The sequence below is a fragment of the Ammodytes marinus genome (assembly GCF_949987685.1).
Source record: "Ammodytes marinus genome assembly, chromosome: 5".
NCBI lineage: Eukaryota > Metazoa > Chordata > Actinopteri > Uranoscopiformes > Ammodytidae > Ammodytes > Ammodytes marinus.
Window position 1 is genome coordinate 12,714,307 of NC_137234.1, and position 12,421 is coordinate 12,726,727.

At 39.6% G+C, this 12,421-nt stretch overlaps 1 protein-coding gene and 1 pseudogene across 2 annotated transcripts; both read right to left on the reverse strand.

Annotated features, from left to right (window-relative positions):
* Window positions 1-813: 813 nt before the first annotated feature.
* Window positions 814-1,491, reverse strand: LOC307251227 (ribonuclease P protein subunit p25-like protein; the record flags this gene model as incomplete). Its single annotated transcript, XM_080028548.1, has 1 exon — window positions 814-1,491. The coding sequence occupies one exon, from the start codon at window positions 1,489-1,491 to the stop codon at window positions 814-816; it is 678 nt and encodes a 225-aa protein (XP_079884674.1).
* A 1,574-nt stretch (window positions 1,492-3,065) lies between these two features.
* On the reverse strand, window positions 3,066-8,314 carry LOC307251228 (protein mono-ADP-ribosyltransferase PARP6-like; annotated as a pseudogene). Its single transcript has 15 exons — window positions 8,274-8,314; window positions 7,331-7,475; window positions 7,033-7,164; window positions 6,270-6,365; window positions 6,050-6,146; window positions 5,830-5,957; window positions 4,729-4,796; window positions 4,545-4,593; window positions 4,255-4,367; window positions 4,090-4,162; window positions 3,805-3,876; window positions 3,597-3,674; window positions 3,447-3,510; window positions 3,260-3,344; window positions 3,066-3,160 (listed from the first exon to the last, which is right to left on the reverse strand). The product of its transcript is annotated as a protein mono-ADP-ribosyltransferase PARP6-like (transcript).
* Between the last annotated feature and the right edge of the window lie 4,107 nt (window positions 8,315-12,421).

The window sequence follows — 12,421 nt, forward strand, 5'->3', positions numbered from 1 at the left end:
AAAGCCTTTTGAGGGGAGGGTCAAGTTAAATGTTAAAAGGACAAACAGCACACCCATTTCATCCAGACACTGCGAACACAGTAGTAGACAAACAGCAGCAGACACATTTCAGTAAATCTGCTTCTTTTCTATAATGGTATATATAGTTATATATAAATAAATAAACATATGTACAATCTCCAACATTACATTGTCCACAATGCGCTTCCAAACTAGTTTATTTATATGATGTCACATCTACAAAAATGGTGTGCCACTATAAAAATGAACCATTAACCTAAACATTCTGGTCCTATGTTTCATAATAATGTGCATGTTCTCCAAAAGAACTAAACAAATGAAACACTATTGATGCAAACCCTGACGTTTATATTTACAATGACTGAAAGTGATCTTGTACTTTTACAGAGTTGTGTTGACTCTTTACAACAAAATTAGTAAAAAGACTATTATTACCATTAATGTGACCATTTATATGGCTGACAATATTTTCAATACATATTATGTTTCCTTCCAACATTACTAAGTGTTGCAATATACGGATTAAAATTTCAACATGCACATGCTCGTATTGCTTTACGAATAATCCTCAGTTTTTCTACTACAAGTATCATCACCATTATTAATTCTCAGCTAAGCTCTACACTGAGGCAATAATGGTCATCAAAGGCAGAGGCAATTGTTCACTTAAGTGCTGGAATATCTTACATAAACATTCAAATATATAAGTTTGAATTCAGAAGTAGTTACAGTTTAGACAACCTTAATGCTGCCAAAAACCCATGATAAAACAACCCGCATTTTTCTGATAACTCATGTGATGTGGTCAGACATTTGTGATGAACATACACTCCAGTCATCCAGACAGACTCGCTTGGCTGTGTGCTCTGAGGAGGGACTGTGAGCTCTGTGGCTCTCTGCTTCCTCGTTGGGAACATTCTGGGTTTTGGGGGGTTGGTATCCAGGCTCCTGGGGATCCAGAGGGTCTTTAGAGAGCAGAATACAGATAGCAGGGACTGTCCTCTGCATGGTTACGCCTGGTACTCCCTGTTTTGGACTCTCCCAGACTTCATTCACTGCCTTGTAGTAGAGCTTGGACACCTGGTGGAGCCCTCCCACTTTACGTTTCAGAATCTCCACACAGGTGATGGTCTTGGTGACTCCTCTCCCTGAGCCGGTGAATACTACCTGTCTCAGGGACGTCCCGCTTTGGTCTTTTCCCTCCCCCAGAATGCGAGTTGTTGCAAAACGCAGCAAATTGCGAATCTTGCTTCCCTCTTTCACTTGCATGTGCAGGATGTCTGCTGCCAGGCCGGGAATTGGATAGGGACTGATGTCCTCTGTGCGTCTGACTCTCTTCAAGTTGCTCTGGCCAAGTTTTGGAGAAAAAGATGAAGGTGGGACATCAGGGTTAAATGAAGCAGACTGCCGTTCCATTGCAGTACTGCTTGCAGCATTTGAACTCATCACCTGACCCCTGGGTTCAGTCATTGCTTAGAAAGAATTTAAATAACAGCAGGACGCTGTTTTCTGAGCCTGCAGATTTGGACTATTTGAATATCTCCCTAGAGAACTAAAAAACGTTGCTTCTTGGTTTAGTATGAGAAACTAAAAAGTCCTCAGCTTTGTAATCCAAACTTGGTACTTGATCTTCTTTCTGTCCTTTGTCTATACTGCATTTCCGTCTCGTCTTTTGAATACTCAGATGTTAGACAGCAGCATGAAGAAGAGGGTATTTCTTCCTCTAATCCCATTGACGTGAAGGAAAAGATGTCCTTGCTCTTTTCAGCACAGAGGACAGCTGATGCCAACAAACACATATGAGGCTCAGAGAGAGACATGTAGAGTGGTGGGACATAGTGCTCTTAAAGGCACACGCAACATTTAATAATGTCTGTCACATTCTAGTTTGTTGGTTTTGGAGGGAAGCTTTTGTTAAACCCTTTAGGGCTCGGAGGTTTTATTTATCCATGTGGCTGCTTGCATTATATGGATGAATAGGCATGCGTTACTGAGATTAAACAAGGCATGCAGATGAAACAGTCCTTTAATTTAACTGAATTGGTTTTGATTGTTGATATGCTTATTGTGGCTTTTTGCAGATATTGCACCAAAGTAAAATCTCACCGGGGTAAAGACATTTAATATGATAGTTGTGGCAACATTTATCGTTTGTTTGAAGATAACTTCCCCTCTACAATAACATCAGAGAGCCATATGGTCCTTGAGAAATGTCTTGCTTAAGGCTAATACAGCAACTTCCCAGTTCTCCTCCCTTCAGTCCATTGCATGCTGGGCTGACCCAGAAAATGCTTGCTACATCAGTTATACCTCTTTGACTTTTATGAGGACAACTATACCCTGCAGCTGCTCTTTTTATTTATTTATTTTTTTACCAAACAGGCATAAAACTTGTATCTTCATCCAGATGCAAACAGAGGTGTTTCCCTAGATGCTTCCTTCAGAGGAAGCTGAGCCGAGGGAGGAGGTCAGGAGGCAGCTGTGGGGCTCATATGGAACCAGTATACTGTTATAATGGTGCATTTCTGCCTCACAGGATGGCATGCACCCCATGATATTCACTGACTTGAACAATGAGTGCAAATATATGGTTCTTTGTGTACTTTATGTGTACTTTATAGTTCAGAGCAAATGACAATTGGTTCCCAGGAGAAAATGTGAATTACATGCACATTAACTGCCCTGATTGAATTTTTTTCCATCATAAAAATATTGGTCAAACATTCAAATGACAGACATTTACAAATATAACTGCCGTAATATAACAATAACGGAGTCTTATTGGATCTGTGTTAGCAATACATATCCTTTGGAGTCATCGTCATCGGTAACCATTGTGTGGTGCAACACACGTATTACACAAACAACAAAGAGTCTGTCATAGGAAAACACCTTATCTGTTGAACAAAATGATCTAATATTGTAAACCTTTATTTTTGTTAAAGTGTGTTTATAAAAATGTACAAAATATTGGTTTACAATACATAGTTATTTTCTTTTTGTTTTACAAAGTGTGTGTGTGTGTGTGTGTGTGTGTGTGTGTGTCAGCACAGCTTTGAAGCAATTACTTGTACAATTTCCCTGTGGATACTGGCTCCCTGAGTGTTGATGTGGACATCCCCCACCGCCGTTCTTGTACCTGAGAGATAGAGACAAAAGCAGAATGTTGTAGAAAATCTGAAATATAGTTTGGAAATGTCTTATTACACTGGGAGGCGGATAGGCAGTTGCCACTCACACAAAGAGGAAACGTGTGCACACATGGTCGGATATTGGACACACCCAAATGTTCCCATGTTTTTGAAGGTCTTTTGAAGTAATTACTGTCAGGGCATATAGACACCTATAAAATTTTGTCACAAAATGATTCCTTGTATAATCGAATCGAGGCTTTTTGTAACATGAAGGTATTATCTCAGATTTACCTTCGCAGAGAGCAATGCACTTTAGGTTCTCATTTTGTAGAAATCTGCCTGGCCCCGGTTGTTCCTGAGACAAGAAGTAAAGACAGGATGAGATGGAATGAACAAGAGTGCATCATAGCAAGGATTTTACATTTTTGAATGATAATCTACCTGTTTGATTGTGTTTATTTGGTTGTATTGCTTTATGAGTTCTTCTTTGGTGGGTATTTTGTGTTGCCCTTTACCCATCTATGAAAAAAGAGGAAAGAAAGGTTTTTAAAATACATGTCGGAATCAATAAAAAATGGTAATCTGTGTAAAAACAATTTATTTTGTATGGGAGTATTATGAAGAGAAAAAAGTTATAGTGTGCTTTTATACCTGAATATCCTAATGATATACTTGAGATAGGACTCAGATAGATGCCTTTCCCATATGCAGCTCCATAAAGCTTGAATGGGAAACAAAATGTAAGATTGAAAGCAAATTAACACTTAAATTCAATCATATAGGTTTGATGGGTCTCACTGTGCAGTTAATCTAAGTCTGACAGATGATAAACTTAAACATTTGTTGAGATGTCACCTGTGAAATTACACTTGATATATTATTTTTACTTTATATTGTTGAGCTCAAAGAATACAAAAGCATGTTCATACTCTACCTGTAATTTTGTATAAGAGGCATTTATCAGACCATTTCTCAAAATAGAGTGCCAGTTTTCAATGTGGGGACCACTGAAAAAAAGAGGAAAATATATTTGGTATTGACATACAATAAAGGGGTCCTCTTCTGTATTTTCTGAAGGTCTTAGATTGATTTCACTCACTGGAAAGCAAATGCACTGCTGTAAAGTTTCCTGGCAGTTTGAAAACGAGCCTCTTTGGATGGAGGGCTGCTGATCAGCAGGAACTGATGGCGTGTGTGCATGAACTTGAGTTGCTATTAAAAGATTGAGGAGAGAGCAACATATAATCAAATGTATATAAATATATTGGTATATTAGTTTAATTTGTAAAGTATAAAACACAGTATCATCTAATATTTGTCTGACATTTATTAACCACTACTGCTGTAAAACGACTGTGTTAAAACATGGGTCAACTACTTTGCCTTTACCCTGTTCAGTGGAAGCTTGACAATGTGTGATCTGCTGCTTGCTAAAATCCTGTTGTAAAACATACAAGCACACATACACCTGCAAAATGAATCTAAGAAACATTCAGATTTGATGACATGTCAAGTTAATAAAAAATAAAATAGCTATACATAGTGAAGTCCTGGTTCCAATTGGGTTGCTCACCATTGTAGTAAGGGATGAGCGAGAGGGTCTATGTTGTCCATCGACTTCTTTATCTCAGAATATGGACCCTGGATATATATTTTTTTAATACAATTTCATCCATTTGAGATTTAAGCAAGTGTTAAGGGAATATTCTAGCTTCCAGCTTTCAGATTAGTCACAGATGTTGGAGAACCAGAAATTAATGTTGAAAATGGTGTTATGAGTGAGTGATTCATTTTAAAGTCAGTCTGGCGCAGGTGTCCAGAGCTTTTTTTTTTGCAGCCTTTCTTAGCTCTTTCTCTGCCACAAAAAAAATCAATACATGATTGTTTCAGAATAAAGGAAAATTACATTGATTAGCCCATTACAAATCGAGTCAGTAATAAACTACTTTAGTTGTTACCTTAGGACAGGGGTGTCCAAACTTTTTTCACTGAGGGCCACATACAGAAAAATCTACGAAGGGCCGGGCCACTTTGCAAAAATAACACATTTATCAGGACATGTAGCTGCTCTGATGTTTAGTTTCATAGTGTCTTCGTAAATTGTAATCCTTCTTCACGGCAACACTTTGCTTGTACATTAAAAAGATACATCCCCCCTCTTGTTAAATGCCATTAATACACCCAGTGTTTTCTGCTTTTACGTCTAATGTCCAGCTTGGTGAAAATAGTAGCCAGCCGAGATCCCGCCCCTCCAAGGGGGGTCCGGGGGTATGCCCCCCCGGGAGATTTTTTTAAGTTTTTAAAGTGACATGCATGAATCTGGTGCACTTTGAGAGGGAAATTGAGAGGCTAAAGCTGAAGAATGTTGTATGAAAAAAAATGTAAACACTGTCAGATGAATTAGAAGCTATTGGAGAAGGACACATGGATTTTCCATAATAATATTAATTTAAATTAAAATATTATGCAGGGTCCTCTGGGATGGCCTTGGTGCTCTTTTTCTTTTATGGGACATATTTCTCTGTAATATAATGAGTGCATTTAGATTATTTAAAAATTAAAAGGGCCATATTACATTATATTTTTAAAATGTGCCAAGGGCCAATCAATCAGTTTTGACACCCCTGCACAAGTGGGTTAACTAAAAAATGCAAAAAAAAAAAAGTTTGGACACCCCTGCCTTAGGACTAAAAGCCAGGGTTTTAGGGTTGCAGGGATCAACAACAGAGGGGTACGGCTAAAATATGATGCTCTTGCGTGAAGACTGAAGGGCAGCTCTGCACATGGCAACCAGCAGGTCAACTACCTGTACATACAGATGTCACTGTCATACATTAATCGAATATCATGATCATACACACTACCTGGAAATGTAACCCATATGTATTTGTTACAAACCTCTGCACCGGTGGCAACCTCCTTTGAAGCTCCAGACATGACCCCCATCATATGAAAGGAAAACACGCAAAGCTCCCTCGAGCAAACTGCGGGCTAGAAACACGAACAAAGCAGAATAGTCACATTATATTAACAGCTAAGTTTACTTTTAGCTTTTGATTAGACTAGACAAAAACAGAAACACCATCTACAGTAATTATCTTTGTAGGAGTGTACCTTCAGCAAAGGGCTGCTCTGAAACACATGTCGCTCATCGCAGACCACACAGTACTCATTCAATGTTGGGATTCTCTGCTCAGCATAACTCATTATCTGGAAACCAAATAAAAACACAGTACATTCTATTTTAATGTCTGCTTTATATGAGCTGAACCTAAAATTAAGAACTGGAATATTTACTCGACCATTTGGAAACTATTTTACTGAATAAATGGTTGTTTGATTCCTCGATTATGAGCAGGTTCACAATAAAGTCCGGGTAAATTATTTATCTCAGATTATTGATATCAGAAACATACATTTCTGAAGGTTCTGTTCTGAGAACAGTTTTGAAGACATAACCATGTCCTTGTGTAACCTATTTTGACATCAGACTGTTATTCTGTTGAGTTCTTTGCCTGTGTCTTGATAGATTAAACATGCAGGGAAACAGCAGTTTACAGAACAATCCTAACAAACAGTCCAGGTGGTTAGGTCTTGTTTCTAAGGACAAGAGAGGATTTGATTTTAAATCTCATATTTTTTCTCTTTCTCACTAAAAAAGGCCTTTTTTATCCTCTTCTAACTGACTGCAACCTTGCGGCACTTTTATAAGGTGCGGTTGCGGCTATTCTCAAAGTCTTCTCCTTGATCTACTGTGACTTGGAATGTACTTTCTTTGTATGTTGCTTTAAATAAAAGTAAAACTCTATCAAATCCATGACAACTGGATTATGAGAGTATAATAGAAGATAATAGTACTTGATTGATTATTCTTTACCTGTACCAAGAAGCCGTGCTGCAGAGTTGGAAATGTCTTACAGTGCCTTATGGCTTGGGAGGAGAAAAGCAGTTCTATCAGCTGTTTGGTGCTGAGCTGTGCTGATGACTTGACTGCTGACACCACCACTCTCTGTTTGAACATTGACACTATTATTAATCACAGAATCTCAGAACCTATAAGTAAAAGAACAAACAAATATCTGGAATCATTGCAAATATAAAATACTTGAGTAAATCTCACAGAAAGTGTTTTCTCCAAAATTCTTAGTAATTTACCTGAAGAAAGGATTCCTCACCTTTCCACTGGGTGTGTAGGTGAAGAGCTCTCCTGTTGAATTCTTGATGGTGTAGGAAACTGTGTGATTGGTGAAACGGTTCAGCTTCATCGCTGGCACCATGATCCTTCTTCTCACAGTGGATTCCGGCTGGAGCTCATTGGACCTGCACACGGTGATTGAGGAAGCAGTGAGTATAGAGACTGGAGAAAGAATTGAGGGCCCGTAATTATTACTCTCCACCATACTTATTCTTACTTCTTTTTATTCTTCCGCCACATTTTCCAGCTGCTACTCCTCCCACACCGTTTCACTTAGAAACGCAAACATTTCACAGAACGTCCGTCCCTACCCCGAATGGTGTGCTCTTATACAGTTGTTTGAATTTCTGCTAGGGGGCGCTGTTATTAAGCCCCGACTGAAGAAAGTTTGAGAGGCCACAAGCCCCGACTGAAGAAAGTTTGAGAGGCCACGCCCCGCACACCGTAAATCCGATTGACTTGAAATTTCTCTCACAGGTGTACTTAGGGTGCTCTACAAAAAAGCCTCTGGGACCATATAAATCCGCCAGGGAATATGTTTAGCTAATTAGCATAAACTCGGGGGACTATCACACATGCCCGTAAAAGATTAGTAAGAAAGCTTGAAAAATATGGCCGCCATTGACTAAAACGTTTACGCAGGGGCTGGGCTTAATAACAAATTGGCCATAACTAATTAACCATAGGTCCTATCATCATGAAACTTGCAGGATATGTGCAGACTGCTTCTGTTATGGTCAAACAACTCAGCACTGCAGGGCGCTGAGGGATTAAAGTACTCCCAGTGCTTCACAACAATGACTGAGACCAAGGCCATTATTCCCATCATAACAAGAGGTTTCACAAGATTTAAAATGAAGGTAACACAACATATAACAGCTGTCAGCAGATTATAATTCAAGCCACTAGAAAGCGATACTTACGCTGATTTCACAGAGGATGTCCTCTGTGTCACTGTCCTCATGGCTCTCGGTCCACTGCTGGCACTCCGTCTCCTGTCGAGTTGATGGAAAAAGATGAGATACTCGTCTTGACACAGCTAATTTGTTCCTTCTGTGTATCCAGAGAAAGTCAATGAGCCACTGCTGAGTCTGCTACCTATCTCAACACATTTGCAGGTCATTTAGATAAATGAATACTACGTCAACTTCAGGCAATGAAATCGATTTGGAAATACTGTAGGACACATAATAGATATAAAAATCTCTTTGTGTTGCAAAGCAAGACAGGACTATGATTAGTGAACATTACATGATCAATTAATCTGTTTGTTGTGTACTTGATCAATCATATACTGTATTTATTTGGTCTTTAAACAAAAAAAAGTGACTTGGAGCCTATGTTTCAAGCAGGTTTCAAGCCTAATGTGGCAAATTCAAATGTCTTGATTTGTTAGCCTAATAGATCAAAACCCAACTATATTACTGGAACAATATCTATTTAGTAATGTTCCTTCAAGAATCCACTGTCAAAATGTTTGCAGATTAATTCAAACCAATCTACTAATCAGGTACGATTTCAATTGAAACACATATCCAAAAGGTGTGATAATAAGAATATAGTATGATAAGAGCAGGAGATGGAAATGGTGCTCATAGACTCACCATGTGTTCAGTTCTTTGGCACTTCTTCAGCAACAATCAACAGTATGTTACTTCCACCATGACTGACAAAACTAATGCAGGAAAAACATTATGGGGACGGAATGAACACTGCCAGGAGCAGGAGACCTCTGAGAATATGGGGACAAAAACATGTAACTTAATCAGCTCAGCTACCTCTACAATACATGTGAACTTAATACTCTCTCAGTATTTTCTTAAAAATGTAAGCTTAATTTTAAATCTACATTTCATTTCCCACCCTGTGATCTCAGCATCCTCATGGATATGATACAAAATGCAAAAAAAATGAAACATGTTTGGTAATAATGTGCGTTAATAACTGATGTCAGTGTCAAGAAAAACAACCTTACCTTTCCTTCCTGAGAAAAACTTTGAGATTCCATATTCCTGGATGTAATACAAAATGCAAATAAATTATACATTAAACATATTTGGAATTTTTTTGACTGTGTGTGTGTGTGTGTGTGTGTGTGTGTGTGTGTGTGTGTGTGTGTGTGTGTGTGTGTGTGTGTTTTTGTTCTGGTGTTTATGATATTATGGGGACGGAATGAACACTGCCAGGAATTGGGGACCTCTGACAATATGGGGACAAAAACATGTAACTTAATCTGCTCAGCTACCTCTACATTACATATGAATTTATTACTCTTAGTATTTTCTTAAAAATGTAAGCTTTATTTTAAATCTACATTTCATTTGACGCCCTATGATCTCAGCATCCTCATGGATATGATACAAAATGCAAAAAAAATGAAACATGTTTGGTAATAATGTGCGTTAATAACTGATGTCAGTGTCAAGAAAAGCAACCTTACCTTTCCTTCCTGAGAAAAACTTTGAGATTCCATATTCCTTTGGAACAATGTAATGAAAAACAACAACAAAAAGAAAAATCTAATTTCTGTCTAACCCATGAAACCAACAACAATGAATAGTAGTGTGTTGGCTTAGCTGGCTGTTAGGGCTTGTCTCCCCCTCTGGTGTTGAACAGCAGGAAGTCCTCAGACTTCGGAATTACTTGATTGGCCACAGACGCTGACAGTCTGAATCCGCTGAAATTGGTCCAGACAGAGAAAATGGCTTAGGAAAACACCTGCAGCTCTTTGGCTCTGCACACTCAGTATCTCTGTCCTATGTGTGTGATATCTGTGCCATAGTCTCCACAGCATTTATGGTATATTTCTGATTGAAATAGAAAAAACAACACAAATGTAACGGCTGGACAGGGAGGACACAGGCGCAGAGACAGTACCAGTTTAAGAGGGTTTATTTTGAAGGAATCTGGGGATTTGGGCCGGGCTGGCAGGCATGGGGGTCCAGGGGGAAGTGCCAAGGGGAGAATCCGGGGAGATGAGCAGAGGCAGGCAAGAGCAGGCAGGCAAGAGCAGGCGGGCACGGGGGTCCAGGGAGGGAGAGCTGGCTGACGAGGGCTGGAGCTGGTGGCAGGAGTCAGGCTGGGAGTTGCGTTCCGAATCGCATACTCTTTCTTTTTTCTATTCTACATACTACATCCGACGATAAAAAGAATCTAGTTAGGATGCAGTAGGCATACTATTGGGATATACTTTACTCTCTTATTTCATCATAACATTGCGCCTTGATCTTGCCTCTTGCTTTTATATCCGTCGCATCCCCGTTTGTTTTCATAGAAGCTTCGTCGATGTGACGTCACTTCACGTGCGCACTGGATTGTGGGTCAGAATCGCCCAAATAGGATGCACTTTTCAACACTAAGGTTGCGTTCCGAATCGCATACTCTTTCTTTTTTCTATTCTATATACTACATCCGACGATAAAAAGAATCTAGTTAGGATGCAGTAGACATACTATTGGGACATACTTTTCTCTCTTATTTCATCATAACATTGCGCCTTGATCTTGCCTCTTGCTTTTATATCCGTCGCATCCCCGTTTGTTTTCATGACATGGACCTATAGGCTTCGTCGATGTTACGTCACTTCACGTGCGCACTGGATTGTGGGTCAGAATCGCCCAAATAGGATGCACTTTTCAACACTAACAATCTTGGCCGCATGAAGTAGACCATCCGGGTATTCTAACCATCCTAAATCTGGCCACAAGAATCGGGACATCCTAAATCTTTTTTCTACATACTATATAGTAGAAAGTATGCGATTCGGAACGCAACCTAACAATCTTGGCCGCATGAAGTAGGACATCCGGGTACTTCTAACCATCCTAAATCTGGCCACAAGAATCGGGACATCCTAAATCTTTTTTCTACATACTATATAGTAGAAAGTATGCGATTCGGAACACAACCTCTGGCAGTGTCTGGAAGGTTGAACCGGGTATAAGTAGAGCAGTAGATTAGTAGATTGGTGGCAGCTGTGGATGCTGGTGCCTGGCTCCTGCACACCTGACTCCAACCCTGCAATCAGACCAGACAAGGGAAAGGGGAGAACACCACAACAAAGGGCTTGAGGCCCAGGCAGGATCGTAACAACAAATCCATGTTTTAAACAATGCTCCAGACTCTTCCAAAATCAGCTTCGCTAATGCATTGTAAGGCTGTTACGACAACATAGATCCCTGGTGGCAGAGTTAAAGGACAGCGATGTTTGGCATTAATTAGTCTTCCTGCCTGCCTGCTTTGCTGCAGACTGACCTTAATCTGCAGTTACCCTTGTTTACAGTCGAGAGGCACCTATTTGCAGACCCATGGGGAAAGTGGAGCTCCACCGGAAGCCACGCCCCGAACTCATTTCATTGGTCAGAATTGTAACCTACTCTGAATTTGTTTTCTTCTTTTTGTTTTACTGCCGGAGTTCACCTAGCGGTGAATAATAATACACAGTTTCCACCGGTTATGGTGCTAGTACACAGTAAAATACGTCAGTTTGTTAAGGGTCCCAAGTGGCCAGGACGGTGGTAAAAAGTAGATGTTGAGGTAGAAGATGAATGAAGCAACAAAGCTTTGTGTACATCTTCCGAAATCCGTCTGTTTAATTCACAATTATCACGAGTAGGTCAATCACATACAAATATAAACTCTTGTAAATGAAACACAAAAAGTGCCACCACATTAAAATAAATAACTCATTTTAAAAAGTGCCTATTTCTAGTAGGCCTATCTGTCTAACAAACAATTAGGCATATCTGTGTAACAAATATATAATTATCCTGACTTCCAAAAGCTGCTTGTCTGAGTCATGGTCTGAGTGTGTGTCTTTTCCTGGCTGAGGACAGAAAGCCATTCTGATACTTGTACTTTACAGTACAATCATTGAATGAAGCTGTCAAATGTACCGGCACTTATAGCTGTCAAATTTACAAATCGTCTTCTAAACCAATGAAATTGAGAGTTCATGGTTTTCCACCAATGAAATGACGTTCGGGGAGGGACAACGCTTTTGACCAATGAACGAATGAACTGAGTTTGGGGCGTACAATTCTGACCAATGAAATTAGTTCGGGGCGTGGCC